Source organism: Colias croceus, chromosome 19, assembly GCF_905220415.1.
Source record: "Colias croceus chromosome 19, ilColCroc2.1".
Classification (NCBI taxonomy): domain Eukaryota; kingdom Metazoa; phylum Arthropoda; class Insecta; order Lepidoptera; family Pieridae; genus Colias; species Colias croceus.
In genome coordinates, this window is record NC_059555.1 from 7,473,282 (window position 1) to 7,499,910 (window position 26,629).

The 26,629-nt window shown below is 33.3% G+C and overlaps 1 protein-coding gene and 1 non-coding gene across 3 annotated transcripts in view; both read left to right on the forward strand.

The window, feature by feature from the left end:
- The first annotated feature begins 864 nt into the window (after positions 1-864).
- Positions 865-26,629, forward strand: part of LOC123700570 (cytospin-A-like) — a 62,331-nt gene continuing 36,566 nt past the window's right edge. Inside the window, exons 1-4 of one of the 2 annotated variants that reach the window (XM_045647825.1) lie at positions 865-1,176; positions 15,860-15,915; positions 16,242-16,414; positions 16,813-17,173. In XM_045647825.1, the coding sequence (XP_045503781.1) occupies positions 15,872-15,915; positions 16,242-16,414; positions 16,813-17,173 (578 nt within the window). In that variant the 5' untranslated portion in view covers positions 865-1,176; positions 15,860-15,871. The remainder of the gene's footprint in view (positions 1,177-15,859; positions 15,916-16,241; positions 16,415-16,812; positions 17,174-26,629) is intronic. The other variant, XM_045647826.1, reaches the window with a different exon arrangement.
- Positions 16,123-16,194, forward strand: Trnac-gca. Its single transcript has one exon. It is a non-coding gene; the product is annotated as a tRNA-Cys (tRNA).

The window sequence follows — 26,629 nt, forward strand, 5'->3', positions numbered from 1 at the left end:
TAGATATAGGTCTACCAGAATCTGATGGCATATTTTTATTTAACAAATAAAAGATTTTCATGTGGCAACTTATTTGACAACTATCAAATTGGTTGTCAAATTAGTTGTCTTTTTTGCAGTTGATGAATAATTTTTAGGATTTTGTCTAAAAAATCTTCGAAAATGTCGAAAATGCCGCTGCGATCACAAGCGAGATGTGTTGTTTATATTGTTGATAAGAAAACATTCGATGAAGAAGGGTCCAACACATCACAATTTTCAATTTTGAAGATTTTATTGGTAAATTGGATTTACCCGTTTTGATACTTTAAATTAAAAAAATATTATATGTAGGTAACTATAATATTGTTTGTTGATTAGAATATAATTTTATGAAAACTTATTACAGGAGTTTCCAATACGGCTATTCTTCAAGTCAAAGCTGTCCAAGTCAATTTTATAATGTGTATCTGTTAATACTTACGAAAATAAACATAGTTTTATTTTATTTTTATTTTATTTAATAAAAAAATATAAGCAGTTTTGATCTACATTATCATTATATCGATATTTTCACATGGCATACTGGTAATAAATATACAAATATAGGTATGTGTAAATAATAATATGTATTACCTGTATACTGTATAAAAGTAATATGTATAATTGTACCTATATTATACATGTACCTACCTACATAATATTAAGTGGATATCTCATTATTAAGTACAGTATTGTCCACTTAAGTAATGTGACTAATGATATTGAGGACAAAATAAAAAATAAGCAGTATCAAGATCGTTCAGTCCATTTTCCCTAGGGTTGCACACTCAAAATTTTGATTTCCCTAATTGCCATCAGATTCTGGTTTACCTATACCTAGTTCTCATCACGTAATAAACAATAGATCGATTTGATGAGCCCATAAAAATTTAAATTTCGAATTTCAAATCAAACTTTCAAAATTAGGTAGAAGGCGACTAGAAAAATAATCTTAATTTAAACAATTCGTTATGTATTTTTAATGTTTGCAGAATGAACCATTCGAACCACTTCTAAATTAGTAAAATAAGATAGGTACATTGTATTTATGTGATTTTTCCAAAGAATTGAACTGAAGCTGTGATATATTAATTGTGTGTAGTGTCGTGGTTTTGATTATTAATTATTGGATGTCGATCATTGGATATAAAATGGGTAAGTTTTAAAATTTTATTTATATACAATTAGTTATGTAGGTAGTTACATGGTTATGTAAAATAAATATGAAATCAATTACTTACATAACGTTTGTGCATGACGATTATGTTGCTTGCTGGATCGATATAATAATGTTTATTATTTACAAACGTCTGTCTAGATTCTAGGGTCTAGGTTTTAGCTGCCCGTCGTATTGCTTAATGTAGACCGTATAGACTCAATAGAGTATAGATTATAGGACCCAATAATAGATAGATATATCACCTTAGAGTATATGTATTATACATACTCTAAGTATATCATCTATACATATTGGTACCTACTCACATACATAATAATTTATGCGTACAATATTTCGACCAAAAGTTTTTTTTTACTTTTTGCATGATAAGAAAAGTCAAATATTTCCACTGAAACATTCGCAGACTTTCGGATTGTTTCTAAAGTATATTTTTTAATATCTACGAGACAAAAAATGGATAAAAACGTGTAAATGGTTACGTTACAGTAATAGGTAATTTTACTTTCACTTTATCAAACCTTCCATTGTTTTTATTGAAAATCTGCTATTAGGTTAAAGTAATATTTTTAATTTTACAAAATGCATGTACTTAGTCACATAAACTGAATTATCTGAAGCGTTTATTGATCGACTTTTAATAAGAAAATATTAAATCGACCCTAACTTTACCCAGTAGGTATAAGGCAACATTGGGAACGTCATTTCAAAATTAGAATTCTTAAGCGTTGATAAAAAATTGAACCAATTCATTTTGTAAACTTGTTCATTAAAGTAACTACGTACTACGTAGGTTGCAAATATTCATTTTCATCTCAGTACCATAAACAACCTATAGTTTAGTCTATATGCAAACATGTAGGTAGTGCAGCGAATATTGAATTAATCTAAGCAGGATCGCAATAGACTCGTGACCCTAAATTATACCAGTACGCCGACGCGTAGCCTTTCCATACATTTGTATTAATTGCATAGCTTTCTGTTTGTTATTAACCTTAATAGGTACCTGGACTTACCGACTAAGGTATTGATGCGTGAAAAGGGGATGTATGCAAACTGCAAAGAGAAACGCCACATTGCAATTCTTTGCAGTTTTGCGTAATTCTAGACTTCATTTATTAGAACAGATTGCTTAATAATTAATTCTATATGAAATATTAAAAATGTTCTATAGATACATAAAAATACCAAAAACTTGTTTTTGTAAGTACTTATGAATAAATAAAATAATAAAAACACGTTACGAATCGAGATTTCAGAGCCTTTATTAGAAACATCAGTTTAAAGACAAGAATATTGTTTATTATTATGTGTAATTTACAATCTGCGCCCGGCATGGGCGTAGCCACGGTAGGGCAGGGTGGGGCGCTTGCCCCACTCTAGCTTTGACCTGGAAGGTCTAGATACCTAACCAAATCTAAAAATTGAAGTACCTTCTAACTACTAAGCTTAATATCCGTAAGAAAATTCACACTCGATTCTCGAAAGTCTACAGGCGACACAGAAAATGCGACCTTTATAATTTTATTAGTATTATTTACCTCTAAATTGACTGACTAACAACTAACAAGTGTCATACGCCCAGCGACCAAACGGCTGAAGATTTTTGGATCTATTTCGTGGTGTGGTAGGTGAACAATAAGGTGTTTTGAATAAGAATAATTCGAACAACGAATTACACACGAAAAAAGAAAATAGCTGAGGCTACATGAACATGAACTGTAAGAAAAAGGAGTATAGTAGCCCAATTATAGTTACCCCACTAACTTATCCAATTTCACTTTTGTTGTGTTACACGTTCTACAACTCACTGATAGTTTTTACTTTACACTTTTTTTTTCTAGTGCCTACACTAGAAAAAATGCATTCGTGAATGCCTTCGTTAATGCCATCGCAAATGCCTTCGCGAATGCCTTCGCAAATGCCTTCGCGAATGCCTTCGCCAATGCCTTCGCGAATGCCTTCGCAAATGCCTTCGCAAATGCCTTCGCGAATGCCATCGCTAATGCCATCACAAATGCCTTCGCAAATGCCTTCGCAAATGCCGGCGGTACGGTCGCCGGCATTTGAAGACCTGGATATAACTTTGGGTACATACTTGGTACATACAGTTGCTAGTTATATATTATTTTTTATTGTTGCCCCACCTTGAGCCCATGGCGCCCGGCGGTTTCAACCGCATTGCTCCGCTCCAGTTGATCTTAGCGTGATGATATTATAATTCTGCCTTCCTCGATAAAAGGGCTATCTAACACCGTAAGAATTTTTCAAATCGGACCAGTAGTTCCTGAAATTAGGGCGTTCAAACAAACAAACATTAATCTAGATATTAGTATAGATCTGTACACAGAATAATCATAAAACAGTACAGCAAATATTCGCAACATTGCACACAAGAGGTCCTCCTTGAGTCTATTTCTAAATCGAACCTGTCTCCACCATTTGATATCTTCCCACGTACTGTATATCATTAGTTTGATTTTATACTGTATTAATTATAGTTACGTGGTTCACATGTAGGTAATTTGAGCTTTTACTTTTCTCTGATTAACTATTAACTCTCAACACATATCCATATACATATATCACGTAGGAAGGTTGATTCGTATGGGTATAAATATGATATGAATTAATCTAGCTGTCCTGCGCAAACTTTGCTCGCAAAAAATTTTTCAATATATAAATTAAAAGTTTCCAAATGATGTAGGAAATGCTTAAAACATAATATGCATGTATATATGCTATGTAGTAGTGTGATAAGTATGCTATGCAAATATTTATTGCTTTTCTTCAGCATTTTGCCCACAACTTAGATATTCTATAGTCGCCCTCACAGAGGACATAATAGTTTGTCTAAGATCAGCCTACCTACCTACTCAGCTATATTTATATTTACATTAATTTTTTTATATTAACACATTGTACACCATATGATGAAGTAATTCATTTGTATTTCAAATACCGTATTTTATTACAATGAGCTTCTTTATATCGCTCTAATACATCAATAGATAATACCCTCCTACGCGGGATATTGGTACAATAAATTATCATACATTAGTCGTAATTGATGGATAACATTATAAAAAAATAGGTCACAAAAAACAATGTGACTGTGACACAATGTGAAGTTGTAAACAAACAAACAATACACCCTTGTACATAACTACAGCGACCTCGCAAGAAAAATTGAATTGGTTTAAATAGCACTATGGTGTAAATTATGTATGATTATGTGTGATTTTAGTAATTTTTTTTCTAGAAAGAAAAAATCGCTTATGTAATAACTTCACTAATCTTATTAATTATCTCCTTTATATTCCAATGCCTATTGATGGTTCTGCAATAACTAGTGCAATAATGAATAGATGATCCGCTAGTTTGCCTCCGTAAAAAGAAATAATTAGACGAGCCCCACTATAGTTTCCAAGAATACCTACATAAATAATTGACATCTTGCATCGTAATAAAATTAAAACAAAGCTGGCTTATAAATACAGTAATGTAAGGTTTCGTATCCATAAATATACTACTCCAAAGCAGTTGTACAATCTAGTAAATTGCATAAAACAAGACAGACATAATAACAGTTTGTGCAATATTCATATCCGCTCGGCGCTCGCCTCACCGTCTCGTATATATTTAGAGTTTCCAGAAGTAAAGCATTTATTAGCCAATTCATATATAGCTTTAGATTTATAGAGCTTTGCGTATAAATTATAATACCTATTAGTCATAGTACCTCCTTAGCTGGTAATACAGTACTTGTATGTATTTCTTTCACAAATTATTGTACCTACCTACATTAGACAAACAGCAAACTAGAGAGTAGGTAACAAATCATCAAATTTAAAATACGTATTTACACGTAGAGAACAGTATAATAAAAAATAAACTGGTTTTTCTCCTGTATAAACACAATTTTAATTTACAAAATACACTTTAAAATTTAAATATTAGATTTTTAATTTAATTGAACTCGTCCTTAAATTTTACTGCGTAAACTCAATGTTGCAACATGAAATGGCAGAACATTTGAGTCGAACTGTCGCAAACGAAATATTAATCATCGCCTTCGGTGTCACTTATAAAACGGAAAACATGGCATTTCATAAATAGCAGGTAAATATCACAGGATGTATCGAAGTATCGGAGTACCTACAAGGCCACTGCAAGTTACAGTTGGCTCGTAATGAATGGATCTGAGGTGCCAAGGCGTCTGTGGGCGGTGGGTGTTTACGAAAACGCATTGTTATCCCGACGTTTTCGGATTTGTTGCATAATACCAGCTTTGCTCTGTGCCCTGTCAATTTAACTGAGCGGTTTAAATGCTGCAGTTCTGCAATATGACAATCTCTTTTTGATTCTGGCTTTGATAGCTTTGCATGAAGGCACATATTATTATTTTAAGTATCATCTTAGATACGGCTCAATAGATATTTAATTAGAGTTGTAATAATTACTAGGTATACAGAGATAGATTTTGTGAGACTCGTGTTAATAGCCATCATAATATGTAGGTATATTGATATCGACATTCGACAAAGAAATTGATCATAGGTAGGTCTAAGATCTATACGGGAATAGAAATGACGACCGATTTATTCATCATGATTCATACCCTCCCCCTCATACACACCCCTTAAAACCTCTCGATTCTAAATCTAAAAACTAGATCTGTGTCTAAAAATGTAATATAGGTAAGAAAAACTATATTCATTGCACAGTACAATAAAAAAAATAAAACACAGCGATAGAAAATATTTTAAATTTTCAAGGTTCACAATTTCGAATGAATAGTTTACAGATAACGAATTTCATTACTATTTAACACATATTTATCCAATTAATTTTATTTGCGAATTTAAAACCTTATCACACCCACTTTGTGAATGTTGATGTGTTGACGCAACGTCTCGATTCCCGCGCAAAAGTGTACAGTGACAGGAGAAGCGCGCGAAAAGCAACACGACAGATTAAAAATTTCACGTGATAAAAAAGTGTAGTGCGATTAAAGAAACCATAGTTTTTTTGTAAAACTTATCTTTATCAAATCTTGTAAGTTGATAAGAGAGGCGTGTGTAGAATTTAGTTTGCACTTCGTTTTGTGATAGTAACTAAGTGTCTCTGAAGTATATTGTGTGTTTTACGTGAATTGTTAATCAAAAGAGTGTTTTAAGAAAAGTTCCTTACAGAAAATTTGTTTTTGGCGTCGTAATAAGTTGGTAAATACTTTTTGTTTCTAAAGCTATCTATTTATTTTACAATAATTTAATTTTTTGATGCTATGATGAGGTCAATGAAGGTAATGCGATACGTACATGTTAAAATTATGATATAACAATTACATTCCAAGATAACTAATGTCCTCAAGATTCTGTTTGGGTTTAAAAGATAATTATAAACATTTGAGGAATTTCAAAACGTTGAATTTAAACGCGAATTATTTAGTAATTGGTTAGTACTTAATTCTTTTTAACCGACTTCATAACCGACTTTGTTCCCGGTACCTACAACCTACACAATATTTCCTAATATAAGAAATTTATAAATAGTTTATATAGGCTCATAGTACCATAATTTTTCTTTGAAAAAAGGGCTATTAACTTTTGATGGCAGCCCATTGAGCTAAAATTTTCCCATAGAGATAATAAAAGGTAATAAGATAATAAAAGAATATAAAAGGGTAAATATTTCGTTTTAATACTAAAACAACAATGTGTTTCTTAGAACCGGAATTACATATGATATTGTGTGATCAAATTATGACTAGATGTAATACAACACCTGTGTACAAACGGGTTTATACCTAACGCTAAGGTTGTCAAGTTGACAGTTTTTTCTGATTTTTTAAGTTTTAATCAATTAATATATTATGTACTAGAAATATTTAATCATTTTAAATCATATTATTGCTGCTATTTGATCACTCTTTTTCACTGGGCAGATGTGCCTATTTATTTTTCAATCAATCTATAGTGGTTTAAAGTTAACTCAAAAATGGAGCATTTTCGTAAATTTTCTAAAAAATCTTAGAGAAAGTGTAAGAAATGTTATGTATGCTATATATTCGTGATCTATTCAATAAGCTCTTTCATTTGATACCCCACACCGCATGTTTTGGAAATTTTAATTTTTTTCTTTGTATGCCATATTTAATTACCGGGGTGGGGGGAGGGGGACCACAAAACTGGTTGGCAACATCTGTCTATAGGATGTCTGGGATCTATACAATATACAGGGTGTAATCGTTAAGTGTGCACAAGCGATTATTCCGTAACTATTGCAGATACCAAAAAACTTTAAACTGATATCGAAAGTACTTAACCTAATGAGTAAAATGGCCATAATAAATTTTTAAAAATAAAACGAGAAATATCCAATAATGTTACATTAAACGCTCCCATACATTTTATTTCCCATACATTTTGTATTCATAGCAGATTTTCGAAGTGATGTCTTCATTGTGCAATACAATGAGGAGCTCTATTTACAGTTTCTAAATGAACTTCCCTTCAAATTTGCGAAGTAATTAAAGCAGAAAACCAAAAAAAAGAAAGAAAAAGATAAAATCTTTCATATTAAATGTACTAGGTTGATCCAAAAGTAATGATAATTGGGTATTTCCTGTGCACATAAAAATATAAAATATTTTTTTTTTGCTTGCTCATGTATTCACTAAGTAATCACAAAAAAATCATATCAACAGGCCACGTTTCCAATTATTTACATTAATTTGAATGTGAACCGTGCGTGTCAGAATGTTTCCCGACGAAAAGAAGAAACAACGATTGGACATGTAGAGGGTAAATTTCTAAATTTTTAATGAAATCAGGATAATTTTTTGTCACGTTTTGTGATCATGGACGTTACCCGAGCTCACCATGTTTATGCTGAAACCAAAAAACAATCCATGTCCTGGATGCGAGCTTCCAAAGTGACGATGAATAAATTCAAAGTGAAAATCAGTAGGTTAGATTATGGTGTATATGAATAATTATGGTGGAATATTTTAAAAAGGTAGCCACTTTATTGGGCTCTTACTAAACAGACCAAATTAAAAGATTGCGGTAGGTTAGTAAGGAAAAGAGACATGGCAAACTGGGGACCTGAACGCTGTTTCACCAAGACAACGCACATCACAAAGCGTTAGTTGTGATGGCTGCCATTCAAAAATCGGCATTCCAAACGGCTTAAACACCTACCCTATTTTTTAGATCTAGCTCCTATTTACTTTTATCTCTTTCCTCGGCACAAGAAACACTTTCTTAGCAATAAATTATTTTAAGACGACAGCGAAGTGATGGCCGCGTGGAGGGGTTTTTGTGGATGAAGTCAAAGTTTTTTTTTTAAGTTTAGGAAAAAAAATATTGAAGTATATTTTCTAGTTAGAAGACTATCTAGAGAATACATAATTATTATAACTGTAATGACCTTGTTTAATGTTGATTATCATTACTTTTGGATCACATGTACATGGGATATTCGTATTTCATACTAAATGTATGGGAGGGTTTCAAGTTAATCTTTTAGATATATTTTCTCGTTTTATTTTTAAAAAATTATTATGGCCATTTTACTCATTAGGTTAAATACTTTCGATATCAGTTTAAAGTTTTTTGATATCTGTAATACACTCACCGGCACGGAATCTTGGCCACTGCAAAATTTTGCGTAAAATAACACTATTTCTTTTCTACTACAAAAATCAATAAAAATTTAATCAAAACTAGTTACTTTAATGTTTTAACTAACTTTTAGTAATAATTGGAAGTTTATAAGAAGTACTATCGCGTAGATATGAATTAAACAAGAATATACGCTTTTCCTGTGAAATTTAAATGATTTCTTAAAAAATGCACAAAAATTAGAAAGAACGTTTCCATAAAAAAAAATTGAATCTTTTAATATAGGGTGTTTCCTTCTCTTGCCTTAAACACTGTTTGCATCCAGTCTGGCATACTCTAGAAGACATTTTTGATGTCCACTTGAGCTATAGTGTACCAAACGGCCCCAGCTGTACTTCTAAGCTCATCTAACATTGGTGCTGGGTTGGAATCGAACTTTATGTTTCTTTTTAGCATGTCTCAGATGTGTTCTATTGGATTAAGATCCGGGCTACGAGCTGGCCACTCCAATTTTTCAATAATAACCTATTGAAGGTACTCTTATACGCATCGTACGACACGCGGACGTGCGTTATAGTGTATTAGTATCAAATTTTATTCTCTGATAAACCTGTAATAGGGCTGAACATGTTTCTGGAGAATTTCTTCGATGTACCTGATCAAATTTAAGCCATTATCTACGATAACTAACTCCGTGCGAGCATCGAAACTTATACCTCCCCATACCATTATTGACCCTCCATGAAAAATCGCAGTTTGAGTGTGGTGATGGGTGAAAACCTCTCTTCTCGTCTCCTCTATAATGACTCTTGGCTATCAGAAGCTCGTAAAGTGCCTTAGCAGTCATCTGTGAACACCTCACGAGCGCACTGGCTGTGGGTCCAGTTTTCATGTTCTCGTGCAAAACGAAGACGTGCTTCTCTGTGATGTCTGAGGAGTTCTGGACGGCGTGCTGGTCTGCAAACCTTCAAATTAACTTCCTTCATTAGTCTTCTCACCGATTGCTCACTCACATTTATTATCCTGGTGTTTTAGAGTCGGTGGCGTATCTCAAAAACTGTCAGAAAGCCATTTCTGAGTATCTCTTGAACAATAAACGGGTCTTCTAAAGCTGATGTGCACCTCACGCCTTCATTTCCTGGTCTGCACGTGTAGCTGCCAGTCTCCTGGTATCTTCTCTATGCATAGTGCATCGCCGAACGTGGTACGTACTGTACATTAGGTACTTTATGTTGCGGCAGTCATTGGTCTAACATTGTGATGGCCTGAGCAGGTTGTTCAGATGTTAACGGCATTTTTTATTGTTTGTTATGATCATTGACTACAGTACAACAATAACAATATCTTAAAACGGCATAAACGATATCGAAAAAAGTTTAAAACGAACAATTCGTAACTTCGGCTTAACCGCACAAATCACAAATTTCGAGTAACTCTTAAAAAGTGGTAAAAGATTATTCTCAAACTTAATGATTTCTTACCATAAAATTAAACAAATAATATGTTAACATATCTGCATACAAAAAAATCGTGAAAAACACTTCAAACTTTTTTTATCGGCAAATTTGCAAGTGGCCAAGATTCCGTGCCGGTGAGTGTAGTTAGTTACGGAATAATCGCCTGTGCACACTTAACGATTACACCCTGTATATCAGAAGTCAGATTTAGGTCCGCTATTTTTGCAAACGAAACTCCACTGAGAGTCCGGTCTACATACCTAGCGACTTTTTCAAATTTATAAATTTCGTAGCTATTCCATTTTTAGCATGTCATCAACAAGACGAAATTAACAATTACCTAGGTAGGTATAATTTATTTTATTAACGTAGTTGTTAAAAATTTACTTTAATTTTACATTTTCCACAATATATTTTATTGAAAACTAGTGGTCCGCCCCGGCTTCGCCCGTGGTACATATTTCGCAATAAAAGGTAGCCTATGTCCTTTCTCGGGTATCAAAATATCTCCATACCAAATTTCATGCAAATTGGTTCAGTAGTTTAGACGTGATTGAGTAACAGACAGACAGACAGACAGAGTAACTTTCGCATTTATAATATTAGTATGGATTATTCATTGAAAATAACATCCATTACCTACATAAAATGTAACCATAAAATGATAATAACAATCACTTTATCAACAACCAAACTTATTGCACTATACAATAATATTAAAAACAATATGTCGGAAATAAATCGATAACTCCAAGGCAGGATATCCGAAATTGAACACTTAAAAATATATAACAGGAAAGCGACAGAGTTATAAATTTCATTTATTTAGGTACTATTGTGCATTCGTGTGATGTTGAAACCTTAAACGTATTATTTTTGTAAAAGACTAGCTGTACACGCGGTTTCCCTTACCGATTTATTTTTAATCATCAGTAACTATAGCATTTTATTTAGACCTACCTTTAGTATTCGCCTCATTACTATCATCAAACTAATCTCATGTCTTTCATTAATTCATAAATAAAAATTATAATTAGTAAACAGGTCGTAAAATATAAAAATCATCGCCACAGAATTAATGGTAATAAACAAGTTTGCGTAGGCTGTGAGATTGCAGTCGATACCCTTGTCATCTTGTCATACACAAATATACATATTTATGATCTAATATTATGCATTGCGTACCTGGGCTGCATGTTAATGTCCTTCCTATATCAAACATGTTAAATAAATCTAGGTTATTCATGTGGAAAATACGTTTTTAGAGAATTGAGGTAGACTGCAGAATACAGAGATCTTAGTTTAGGAGGACAAGTCAATATCAAAGGTTAGAATGCCGTATCCCCCTTATTATTTACTTATACTTCTCAAAAAGTGGCAACATAAAGTCTTATGGTGAACAAATTTTACAAAAAATTAAACTAGGCGATTGCCGGTAACTATCTAAATATTATGAGGCTTGTAGTATTCAAATATATTTTTTCTACTTACTCCTAGGTAGGTATAAGGTACGCGTCAAATCATTAAAAAATTATCCAACATCGGAAGAATATCGAGTATAAAATATAATTGCGGTGGTATTCTTTGTTTTGCTTCCTGACTAATTAAAAACTTTCGTAATAATTTATAATTATATGATTTGGTTGATTGATTGAGGGCGTTACTCAGTACCTAGGTAACTAAAGAAGACATTATTTAAACAACAATTAATGCTGAGAAGTTTAAATGCTAAGATTATTCAATATTCTGTAAAGCTTAAGCTTAAAAAAATAGGTTTTAAGAGCAGACGAAGATGCGTGAGCCAACTAGAAGATAGGTAATTAATTACACAAGGATCCGGCTCTTATCCATAAATATGTTTTAAAACAGGGCCAGTATAATTGAATTATACACAGCGTACTATCAACAGCGGATGGCGAAAGCAGTTTAGATACCGACTTCATTCATAAACAAGACATTTCCTTTCGTATAAATTTATTACGTTTTTCCATTCATCTGTTCATTGTACATCAACTAATCCATTCGTCGTAAGTTTAAGATATTATAAATATAGCTTAACTATCTAATATCTATAATATTTGTAATTTGTAATTTTGTATGCACTTTCGTTTTAAGAAAACGACTAAAATGCATCTTCTTTTCTAGCTGATCTCAATTTTTTTAGTACCTATCAACTTTTAGCTAAACGCTAATTTCGTATGATTAAATACGTAAGTACCTCTTATCTCTATAGATAAGATAAAATAGTTCAAGGTCACTTTTGCTACCTAAGCTAATTACGCAATGCGTCATACTCAATGCTGTATCACATAGAATGTTTTAATTGTGTCATTAATTACGGCTAACATTCCAGTACAATTTATATGACGTAGTACTAGCTGCTCCGTGCGGTTTTACGTGGCTCCACTCCTGTTGCCCGTAGCGTGATGAAATATAGACTATAACCTTCCTTGATAAATGGGCTATCTAACAACGAAAGAATTTTTCAAATCGGACCAGTAGTTCCCGAGATTGGTGCGTTCAAACAAACAAACAAACAAACTCTTCAGCTTTATAATATTAAGTATAGATACCTATATAAGCTCTATGGGATTGATTTAACTGCGCAAATTTTTTTTAATATAGCTCAATATATCTAGCATTAGTCATTATAAACCTTTTATTTATATTTTAACCTACATACTTCAGCAGACTCCGTTCAGACCTTTTATTATTTGGTTAAAAGTTAGTCAATATACAAAACCTTAGTCTATAAAAAGTCCATGTCCTCTAGTGGGTTATGTGGTAGATGCCTTGTTTATCTGTTTCACTGATCGATTTTCTTGGTTGTTCTTGTGCAGGCAACTTTCGTTTGAAATGATGACGCTTGACCAATAACCTCCTCTTTCTTGAAGTCATTTACAAAACCCCCTCAAACTTTGGACCTTAGCCAACATATAAGTTGTAAAACTGTACCCTACGAGGCTACGAATAGGGCTCAGACATCCAGTACATGAAATATGGAAATAGTATGATGTCATGAAGGTTCCATAGTAAGAGCCATTTTAGACTAGCGTATTTTTCTGCGCGTATACGCGCATATACACGCACGCTACATTACGCTCTTCAAAAAAGCAGACTAGCGTAAACGGGCATATTTCGGTGCGTGGTGTCGATATGTACTTATAAGATACGTTGTATCTAGTGAAGTATTATCACGTATTATATGATCTGTAGTTGTATACGAGCTTAAAAGTGCTTCAATGTTCGCTCGTACGTGTGTAACAAAAGGTGCGCCTACATGCGCTGCCCAAAACAAGCTCATACGCGCGTATAAAACGCCAGTCTGAAACCGCTCTAATAGAGGGGGCGAGTGGGTGGCTCTGGCGAGTAACGTAGCGATTTCTTGTGTTTTTATAATATTTTATTAGCCATAAAACATTTATTGCGTTTGTCCATTTGAATCGTTGTAGCTCTAAAATGATGAATCGCATGAGAACTGTGTCTATGAGTATGGAGGTTATTGAACTATTGCTATTTCTATCATGGATATCAGATATGGATGCAGGATGTATATGGAAAATAGAAGACGAGATAGGAAAGCTGTTCACTTGGTAATTTAAAAATAATATATAGTAATACCTACTATATTAAATATTCTCTAATTTTAATTATTTTTCAATAAAAATAACTGCAGTCTGACGAAATTATGTTTCTTCAAGATCGGTACAGAATTAGTTAGGAAGCGTCTAGAAGGGGTACGCAAAGTTAATGAACTACCTACGATTATTATTTATTATGCAAAGATCTATCAACAAAATACGAAATGAATATTATCGATCTTATCCATTTATGGTTAAAATAAAGTTGATAAACTTGTAAGTTGGTGAAAGGATAGATTAAAAAGTGAATTTCACGGCTTTCCTCATTTCTTATCACGACCTTGCGAGGTGCGTTATATTTCCGTTGATATGCTCTAAAGATGTTTTAGTTTATAACTATTTGGTTTATATTTTTAATATAAGAATGTTTAAATAATATTTTGGAATATTTTATACCTAAAGCAAGTATAAAGTTTTGACATCTTCACTAATCTTAATATATATAAATCTTGTGCCACAATGTTTGTCCTCAATGGACTCCTAAACCACTTAACCAATTATAATAAAATTCGCACACCATGTGCAGTTTGATCCAACTTAGGAGAGATAGGATATTTTAATCTCTAATCGTTTTAGAGAAAGCTGGCGAAGCCGCGGGCGGTAAGCTAGTATTATATAAAACTCAAGTATTTTCATTGTTATTAAAATAATGTACCTACTTACTTACTTATATGAAAAGATAATCATCATCTATAATCTGCCTATGATAGTTGTTTGTCTGTGTTTTCCAATTTTAAATCGAAACGGCTGGACTGAAAGCGATACTTTTGCAAGCTGAGAGAAAACGATTTAAAAGCGCCTTAAGCTACTTTTATTTAGAACTCAACATTTAACTACTTAAGTATATAATAAAACGAGTTGCAAATCGATTGAATAGTTTTTGAATCCAAAGGCGTGGGCGTGATCGTCTTATCTCTACTGAGATACCAAAAAGATCTTTGATCTAATGCAGTAATTACTTAATCATTAATGAATCAATTAATTGTTTTCCAAATTAAGACTATTGTGTAATGTGTTGTATATTTTTTAACATAACCTAATATTATTGTCTAGTTATTAATTATTATTATTCAATCGATTCCATGATACCTTCCTGCTATGGAAATATGGAATTCAGCCGTCGTAAAAAGCAATATTAATTGTAAAATTTCCATAAAGGTTGTCACAAATTTGGCGCGTTAAAATTATAGATAAAAATATAAATTTTTAAAAAAAATAGCTGATATTGAAATTTTTATATCCGCCTAGTCCAGCATAAAACTTCAGATTATGCTTTATGTACCTATTTCGATCGGTCTTTCTTGTTTTTGTTTTATATATTCGTTATCCGTTATCACCTTAATATTTTATAGCTTATTACATAATTATTAAATACCTAACTATGTAAATAGACACAAGAAAAAGTACCTAGTTATATCCATCATTTTCATAGGTATGTTAGGCTTTTTTTAAATTATGTTCGTTAATTTTATAGTTAGGTAACTTTATTTGAATAAACTTTTTGACCACATTTTTGACCTTTACATTCCGGATAACTGTAAAAAACACAGGTAAAAAAGCTATGATTAACAGATTAAATGACATGACGCAAAACCTCATGTGACATAAGAAAATAATATCTTGATAAAATAGTATTGCAGGAGTTTGTTAATAGGTAAAAATCTTAGGTAAAAATGTGGTCAGGCGTGAGACGAACCCGGGAGTACAAGTTTGTCGTGGTAATTATAGACGATCAATATTATAAGATAAGATAACGAAAATAGCGGGGATTGCAATTTTAGACAGTGCAGTGTTAAATGGGCTTTAGATAATTCGTATTTTGTTATGAACAAAATCGTGCGTATCAATTTAATTGGAATGAAAAATATATTACTTAGTTACTGTAAGCATTTTGGTAAGTAATTGAAGACAATAATGTGTTTTTCTTAATTTCAGATAGAAGAGGTTATGCAGCAGAAGGCGCCACTGGTGCCTAATAATATCAAGTTTCAGTAAGTATTTATTTTATAATAATAATTGTAAAAATCACACACAAATATGCAAATTTAAAATTACAAACAGTGAAATCACAAAATTTTGTAAACAAGATTAGTAACGCCATCTATTACATTGTACTCGAACTAGTATAGCTTTGTAAAAAACATTATAGAGGGCACTTTACGTAGGAACTAAACGTATATTTCACCACTTTTATCAGCGGGGATATAGCTCAGTGGTAGAGCATTCGACTGCAGATCGAGAGGTCCCCGGTTCAAACCCGGGTGTCCCCTGATTAAACCTTTTTACTTTTTCTTTTTAATCGAATTTTTTTTTCTAGGCAACCGCACATTCCGCAAGCGACCCGCAGGGGTTTGGCTGCGAATTTCTTCAAAGCAACATTTAGTTCACGCAGCAAGGCAGTGCCTGCTGCGTCTTCCTATTCGGTTGAAGAAACTAGCAAAATAGGCAGCGCGGAGACAAAACCTGTTACTAGAAATCGACCTAGGACAGGTGAATATTGTTTATTTCTAGCGTAATTAATTATTATTATTGCTAATTAATGTTACGGAAATAAAAATCTTCATGTATAATATGTTTTATTTAATAGGTCTGATCAATGTTATAGGAAATTAAAAGGTACTTTTGATTTGGAAATAATAATGGGTCAAGTTTTATATTATTGTTAAGGTATTACCTATTATTTTTTTCTAACAATTAAGTATTATTAAGTAGATTAAAGTCTCGATTGTAAAGTATTATTGAATGTTTGTGATTCATTACCTAATCAGTTGGGGTTAATTTTAATCATTTAAACCTACTTAAATCAAAACTTTTTAACTAGACTTTTAATTTTCAGTTTGTAGTTTTATATACCTACCTATTTATACATTTTGTCTATAAAATTTTAGCGCCAGCAGATACACAAGTCAAGAGAAAAAGTGTCGAGCGGCCAAAGCTTGTACTAAATCGTGAAACCTCCTTAGAGCCAGCTAGACCGCTACGGAGCAAGCCAAACACCCCGGACCCCGGGCCCAAAACACCACACAAAAATGACCTGAAAACTAAGAACGTCGTTTTAAAAATTATTAAAAAAACACCGGCGCCGTCAAAACCAGTGGAATCCAAAACTGACAGTCTCCTCCCGCCATCTTTGAAAGCGTCGGTTGCTGAAAAAAATAAATTGACGCGTTCGAAATACGTAAACAATAACACTGTTTGGACGAATGCTAATGTAACAAAGGAGAAGAGAGGACCGCTTTTATCCCTCAGGTATGTGCCTTAAAAATTTGATGAATAGTAGAATTATTGTTGTATTGTACATCAATCAAACGATGACCTTTCTTTTGTTGTTGTTTTAAATGTTAAAGTGTACAGTGAATATTTAAAATTTCATCGCGTCGCCACGTATTACTGTTCGATTTTATTTAACATAAACTATTTATATTGTATTCGTACCTTGATCTTGATTTTCAGTGCATGATAATGATAAGGTGTAAAAAATAACAATTAAAAATACGCGCCTGATATCATGTTTTTGTATTTTCCGCGCTACTCATCATCATATTGTAGATGATTTACTAATTTCAAAGATACTAGCTTGTTATAGAGTTCAATTTTGTTTAGCAAGAATGGATTAATGTCACTTAACACTAAGGCTAAGCGCGCACCACGATTTTAATTTTTGCGACACGATTTCAAAATCGCGCTGTAGAAAATCGCAGAGAGTACGGTGCGCGCACAGCGATAATTTAATAGTGATCCTTACTCATTTTCATCATGGATTTCGTACAAGTTGCTTGTTTTTATTTACTACTTCGGAGGATAAGAAGAAAAAAAAAGAAAATTCGTCTATATTGGACTAATTCTTTTACAGCAGATAGAATTGTTTAGCAGATAGAGCTATTATACAATGAAAATTCCGCCAAAAGGCCGCCCTTTGTGCTTTTTTATTTTTTTTATTATTGTAACCTTTATGTATATTTTGTTTCTTGTACAATAAAGTGTTAAATAAATAAATAAATTCAAACCTTTGACAGATTACTGAATTTATGTTTACCAAACAGTACCTACCTATACCACTACGATGTTTACTGTTGGACAGACGAAACACAAGTGAAGTGCCGGCCGGGCCCGAGTGTGCGATTTTATTATCGCAGTGCGCGCGGTACCATACAATTTCATATTCTGCATTTCATTTTCGCGACAATCGCGTCGCGAGCAGTCGCAGCAAAATGTGACAAATCACAATTTTAAAATCGCTGCGATTATTTAATCGCATGTGCGCGCATTGTCATAGTAACTCATACGTTGTATTTCTGCGATAAAATAATCACGCTGCATAAAGTCGTGGTGCGCGCTTAGCCTAACTTGATTCACACACGTGACGGAGTGTTTTTTACAAATCCCTACCACTGATCTTACGTCTCTTTTACGCATAGTATTGCAGGACAAACATCAATATTGTTATCTCTTTCCCGCACACGGCATGTGTCCGTAATAGATTTAAAACAGTTACGATGAATCGGTACGCTGTTGTGAGAACTATCAAACCTATCTGAGGATTTTAAAATCGGTTGGATTATAAAGAAATGCAGCCGAAGACGAGAATCAAGCGAGCACGGAGCAACTATCAAGTTTGTTCACTTCGGTAGGCCGCGGACGTGTCCGGTCGGCCCGGTGTTATTATAATTCGAACTTTATAGTTTTTAAAAACGAAACGAACTTTTTTTGAAATAATATGGTGCGTGTTTTGCTTGTGATTGTGTAAATTGTGATCGGAATAATTGTTAGAAGTGTTTTATATACATGTCGGATTGCTAATGTTATTCGTTCTCCAGATGTGTAGTGTAACAAAAATTAAACTTAGTTTCTTGTTACTCGCTTTCTCGAGTAAGCGTTTTATTTCGAAGTAGATTACCTATGTGTTGACGAGAAAGTGATTCTAAATCGTTACTTATTCATTTGGGAGATAAGGGATAATGATCGTTAAATATTTATAAAAAATTGTTTTAAACTACTTAGGTACCTATATTTAGTAAAATCTGTTTTATCAAATCAAATTTCATACCTATTTACGCTACATAAAAGGGATATCTGAAGATAACGTTTCTTGCTGATATTTATCAGTTGTAAGATAAACTCCAGTTGATTTATTGTGGCTTTTCAAGGTCATATAGCTGACATCCTAGGTCTAACATTACTTAAAAAATCTAATTCATCGCAATATCTGTACTTACTAGATCTATAGTGTTGTATTGGTTGTAGAACGTACCTATAACGATTTCTTTAGGTTCATTGCACTATTATTGTCGATAGGGCTGTGCAATTGCATGTTTTCATTTTAAATGCATGTAGGGGTGGGCAAGATTATATCAATGTGATATTAATCAGTTCTCTGAATATCAACCTATCAATGAAACGCAAGGAATATTTATTTGATCCCTACATCCGTCTTTGTGGCTTTGGCTATTTTAAAATTTAGCTTCAAGAGCCCTTTTTAAACAATTATAAGAATGTATAAGTATACTAGGGAGGTATATTCAATAAGAATTTTAATTATGTTTCCTCTCATTAGGATTAAATATGACAAACGAATCCCCTTTAAAACCTGACTAATCTATGCAGATCAGCAGATTATTCCAGAACACGATCTTCCGATAATTTTTATTTAAAATATAAAGTTTTAAAACGTGTCTAATCTCGTAAACTCCTTTGTTATCGTCCCCTCGTAACCTTTCTTTGCCCTTTATCCTACTTAAGTTTGTATTAGTAAGCTAAAAAATACACTTACAAAAAACTAAATAGCGCTTCTATAGCCATTCCTGACTCGACATGTAAAATTATGAATTAGGTACTTAGGTACTAAAAAGTTGACATCCGAATGGATTTTATTTTTAAAAGCACCGCCGTAAAAAAAGACTCCATTTAGGTATTCTGACTATGCCACAATTTGAGGTTACCTAGATAGTTAGTATAAGCTCAAATTGAGTTCAATAAACAATGTCCCAATTCAATGTTGGCACTGGGAACTACACACGATTGGTATCTTCTATCGTCTGATGTGGACTTTTGGCACAATTTCTTACATTTATATTGGAACTTGTAACATGCCTAAATCAAGATTTTCTATAACACAGATCAAATCAGTGAATAATGCTAGCAATTCAGAAGATATTGTTAATTGAATAAATAACATCTAGTACACGACAAAATCAACGGACTTGTTCCTACCTGGTATTTCAAAAGTGCCCAGATAATTATTATTGAAAAAATATAGGTAGGGTCATTGCGCTGGTTTTCGTCCAATTATAGGAGTTGCCAACTTTGTGATACGAAATAAATATTTTGGAGCACCCTTCCTTAAACATATAATTTTTTTTTTAAGTCCTTATATAGTCTTCTTTAAGATAATATTAAGGGAAAATAAATCATTTTGATGTATCTTTTTATTTAAATTATTTTCTGCAAAAGTAGGGTAAATGCTAGTTTTCGTCCAAAAAAACTGGTTTTCGTCCTAGTGTAAGCTAGTTTTCGACCACCGTGTAGAAAAAGGAGGGTAGGTCAACTATTAAGTTTAAAATCAATTACAGGTAAATATATACGTTTATTTAATTAACATTACAATTTCTCACTACCCAGGTTTAGTTTTACTTGTGGTTTTACTAATAATAATCAATATAACTAGTCAACACTGAGATCTATGTAGCACTTGGCAGTCCTTATAGGCGTTAGTGATGACTGTATAATCATTCGTAATAAAGAAAGGAATGCGTTCCTTACAATGTAAATGAAACAAGTAATAATTACAGGACTAAGAAATAACATCAAAAAACAGAAATATTCATTCTAACAACAAAAATTTTCATTCTAATACTTTGTTTATCAAATGAAACGTACTATAAACACACAGCCATAATAATAAGTTTTAGCTACAGAATCTTCAGTGTACGCAGCGTCTTTTTTTTCTAGATTTCTTAGACTCCTTCGAGGCCATCTAAAAACAATAAGATCTTTCTGAGGATACGTTGAGTAAGTATAATAAAAAAATACTGCATTGGCAAAACAGACCTAGAATAAAAGATGATACTCAAGTGAATGATAATCAAAAAAAATACAGTGTATTACCTGGTGCATTCAATAAGTACCTAGCCTCATCACCAGGGGACGCTATTGTTTCAAAATAGGTTTACCAAAATGTAGCTGATTCTTTTTTAAGTATTTTTTTTAATTTTCATTCCAATCCCTTCATTTGTTTTAATTTGACAACCTATGGAAGCGAACGTATCGATCGGTTTTACAAAAATGGAAAAAGAGCAATATCGTTCGGTGATTTGATTCCTATTTTTGGACGGGAAAGAGCGTATCGAAATCAAAGGCCGCTTGGATGCTGTGTACGGTGACTCTTCTCCATCGATAGCCACCCTCAAGAATTGGTTCAACGAGTTTGCACGTGGCCGTACGTCGGTTTTTGATGAACCACGTCCAGGTGCACCAAAAACAGCTGCTACGGAGGAAAACATTAAAAAAATCCATGATCTCGTATTGACAAATCGCCGATTGAAGGTTCGGGAGCTAGCTAAGACTGTAGGCATTTCAGAAGGAACAGTCAATCATATTCTTCACGAGGAACTCGGCATGAAAAAGCTGTCGGCGCGATGGGTGCCGCATTTACTCACACCGGAAAACAAGCGCAACAGTGAGCCCACGTCGGAGACGTGTTTGGCGTTGTTTAAGCGGAATCCAGGGGAGTTTTTGCGTCGTTTTGTGACAGTCGATGAAACCTGGATTCACTGGTACACACCAGAGACCAAGAAGCAATCAAAACAATGGATCCAGACCGGGGAACGTACTCCAAAGAAGGCGAAAACTGTAAAATCGGCCGTCTACATCGATTACCTCGAGAAGGGTAAACCAATTACAGGGCTTTACTATGCCAATTTATTGGACCGATTCGACGCCGAATTAAAGAAAAAACGACCCCATCTGGCTAAGAAAGAGATGCTGTTACACCACGACAACGCACTGGTTTACACGTCTGCCGTTGCCATGGCCAAATTGGTCGAATTATGCTACGAATTGCTGCTTTATCCACCGTATTCTCCAGATTTAGCCCCTGGTGACTTCTTTCTGTTTCCTAATCTGAAAAAATCCCTCGCCGGGAATAGATATGGATCAAATGAGGAGGTTATAGCTGCCACGGAGGCCTATTTTACAGAGTTTGTGAAAACATATTTTTCGGACGGGTTAAAAAAGTTGGAGCATCGCTGGACTAAGTATATCGAACTAAAAGGAGACTATGTTGAAAAATAAATTGCTACTTTTCCAAAATTTTCGTATACTTTTTCTAGGCTAAGTATTTATTGAATCGCCCTCGTATGTCTGACCTACCCCCATTTATACTACGAATAATTGACTCTACTTCACATAAGGAGAATGATACATGACTGAATGAATGACAATATTAGGTACCTACAACACTCTGGCCCTCACCAATTATTTATAAGGAAGATACTGAATAGAAAACTTTTCAATACGTAAAAATAGACGAAAAGTAATGCAAAAGAATGGCTATATTTAATTTTTGGATACTCCAATACTCATTCATGGACGAAAACTAAAACATTTAAAGCTAAATTTAGTTTTCGTCCACTTCTTTAAATATTTTTTTATCTTGGCAGCACTGACAAAGCAGTGGACGGAAACCAAAAAATCTAAACTAATAGCAATAAAGATCACTTCGGGAGAAACTATTCAGTATTTTAAAGGTCCGATAAAGTAAAATGACCCTAACAAATATTCACGTAGCTGTTTGAGTTTCCGTCCACTTGGACGAAAACCAAATATTTTGAGAATTTGGTAACCTAGTATCCGTCCACTTAATATTTCGAAGAGTATTATAAAAATGTATGATAAACACTTATAATTGCGTTTATTATGCTTATAAATAAACATACGTACCAAAAACATTACGTAAACTAGCTAAAACAGTGATTTACCTTACCATGAACTTTTCTCGCCGGCAAATTTTTCTCTCGCGCGATGACATCTGCAAGGCACGTATGCGAAGCGGCCACTTTTACGTTAATTTTTTGAACTCTCTTCTTGTCAAATCAAATTTTAATGTTGATAGTACTGTTGCATAAACATTATGGACCGTAAAAAGTGCAAACTTGCGCGGGAAGGTAGGTTTGTATTCAAGTTTTACGCACGTGATTGTAGCAGGTCAGTCAAATGGACGAAAACAGAAGCTGGACGGCAAACCAGCGCAATTACCCTACTTACCTAAGTTGTAGGACCTATTCGATGTGATGTCGTCAGAAAAATTAAAAAAGTAATGGTCAAGATTATTGATATTACATTCAATACAAACAGTATTAATGATGGAGATTAAATAAAAAGCTAAAATATGGCGACCCATCCTTGTGTCTTGACATAGATTAATGGACGCTGGTCGACTATTACGAGAGCTTAAATTACCACAGATAATTTAATATGGCGCTATTCATATTCGCTGTGTAATTCTAGCATTATGTGGATTTCTGTACAATTGTCAATTTGCTAATATAATGAGTTTGCACAATTCTCTATCTATATTTACATTATAGTTAAATGAACGTACCAAATTGGGACTCCCAATGTTCTACAGTCTTAAATTTCCTATACCTAGTAAATACTAAATACGATTTATTCCTCCGATAAAAATCCCATACATTTTCCTTATAAGTTACAATACCTACAAATTAAACAACTTCGGTCGTTAAAATTCCCAGTAAGCAATGTTTTCTATGCATGGTTTACGTGGGGGATATTATCAGATGTGTTTTTCTGACACATTCGTATCATAATAAAATCATCTGTGAGCTCAAAAGAGGTCATCACAAAAAACCGCTCCCCAGTGTGTTCGAAACGACCGTAACCAACAATTTAGAATTGTCATTTCGCTTGACTCTGTTTTGAATATGAATTTGTGGAAGCAAAGCTTGTATCTAGCGAGTTTGTTTGTTTGACCGCTCTAATCTCGGCAACGACTGGACGTTCGACTTGGAAAAAACACTAGGAACTGTCGGTAATAATATTCAGAGTTGCATAGTAATTACTGGCATTTTTTAAAGGTTGAACATCATCATCTGTTTTCAAAACTATAGAGTTTTGAAAACATTAAAGTTAATTTATCAGTTTTGATGTTGAAACGAATGCTGACTGATGAATACATTATCCTGAATATGCGGTTGTGGTAATTCCTTCAAGCGGATTGTGGCAAATGTCTCAAAATATATTTTGTGGTAACTCATTCCTTGGTAGTTGTGAAATCGACAAGTTCTGCTGATTTATTCGAAGTTGATATCTTGTGTTGTAAATCGAATAGAGCTATAAACAGACTACAGACTGATAACTTTATTGATTTAATTATTTATAACAATCGAAACCAATCTATGAAGAATTTCGTCTCTAAAAAGATATCAAATGAGACTTAACTATTAAACTTAATCTCTAGGTTATCATGAGTTAGTTTAATATTTATAAATTTCCATTTAACCTTACTAACATTTTCGTGCGCTTTGTATTACTACTCCTATCCTATGTCTCAATTAAGTGTTTAGTTTCAGCCGTTCCCTCGACAATTTAAATTGTCTCCCATGACACCAATCATTTATAATCACATTCATGTTTTGAAATAACACTCGTTATCAAATTGGTCCTTTCGGTCTGGCAATCAATGGTGATGTAGAAACAATTGAAAATCTACTTAGGCAGGAGTTTTAATTGGATTAAGCTGGATTATGAAGCAATACCGCGTTGGGAACTAGTTAAAACTCCAGACAGTATTGTGAAACAGGTCTCTAACAAGAACGATTATAGTTTTAAGCTCTTCGAGTTATTCACGATAGAAATCCATTATGCAATTTGATTCGCGAAGTTTAAACTTTTCTCGTTACTCTCTAGCTTGGCCTGAGTTAAAAATATCTATGGGTCATTTAAATATTGACTTGTATCTTTACTCAGACGTAGTTGGATAAATATTTAAATACACCATTGCATTCTGTGTATTTTCCACGCGCAAGTGTCCCTAAACGAGGAGTACTCTTAGATGCACTTTACTTGATGAGTAATTTGTAACTTAAACAGTTATCTTATTAAATGACTCAAATGTATTCCTAAACGGTTCCAATATATAAACAAACATTCTTGTAAATATGTTAAATGTAAATTGAATGGAAAACATTGAATCAACAAGTATTTTAGTCGTGAAGGCAAAGTTAAAAGAGAAAACGATATTTAAGCAGAAAAGGTATCAGCTAGTATTGGTAGACTTTTTTCGTTATCAAAAGTTGTACAGTTTGTACATGTACCCTTTCTGGTTACGAAATATGTTTTGGAAAAACGACACTTATCAATACAACTTTTTATCTATGAGCTATCGTTTATATCTCTAACGTTACATTCTTTGATTTTAATACCGGAAAGGACGTGATAATTAGCTATCTTGACAGCGGACTGTGAATATAAAGTTGGGTTTGTTACATCTTCATTTGTATGCTTAGAGCTTCAAATGCCTTTCCGTACTCGTTTTCCAAGTATTGGATTCTCTCACGCATTCAGGAAAAAATCTGCAGGTAAATTAATTTGATCAAAGATAAAACATAATGGTGGCTTAGACGTTGATTAAAAATTTTAGGTGAGAAGATTTAAAGCTGTGAGCTTGTTGCGTACCTACTGGCACGTTTTACTGCGTACACGGACGGATGTCCACGGAACTGTATGCTTGTGCAAAAAATTAGGTCGATTCGTTTCTCAGATTTAGCGTAAAAGAAGGACAGTCCAATGTTACAGTTGTCTGAGATATAGTTTAGCATTTTATTAAGGTTTCTTGCATTATAAAATAAATAGAAGTTCCTTAGCATTATCGTATCAGACTGTATAACAGTATTTACCAAACATATCTTCCTTGATGTACATAAACCTAAATAATACTATAAATAAATATTGCTCTCTGATAAAACTTGAACTCGTTTTCATTACTCAATAAATAAAGTGTCATAAATTCAACATTAACTACAGACAGTGACTAAGACGCGCTACGCTGTCCTTTCAAATCATATCATCGCTCAACAACTTATTATAATAACTAATGACTTTTACACATGGTCGTATAACCTTCTACTGACAATACGACTGATCCTTGGCTCACATTTGTGCAAATACAATGTGTTATCGATACACCCTATTTGTGACGCACGTTATTATTACTTACAATTCGGCGCAACCTTAATGTACTTTTAATACTTATTTAATAGCTAATTGGGAATGGAAATTTGAAAACAGTTTAGTTTTTCTTTTCTTTGAGGATACTATAATCCTGAGTCATTAGATGATTGATTGATTTCCTCCAATGGCACCTATCCTTAAACTATTGTTTAAGGATAGGTATGTAAAGTCATAACTTATGTTAGAAAATTTATGTTAAACTACATCACTGACTTAAATCATCTGAAACAGATGTAATCGTATTATTTACTTACAAGATGGAAGCTGCACAAAATATGAATCCTAAATTGAAAAGATTGCAATTGTTCCAAAAACACCTCAATTGCTAGTCTTTGCTCGGCATCGAAATCAAAATTGTGAACATAAAAGGTGATAAAAGCAAAATTATCAATTAATTCAAAAGAGATCATCAAAAGTATGGCAAGGCGACCTTGACGATCAATTGAATAATGTAAATGT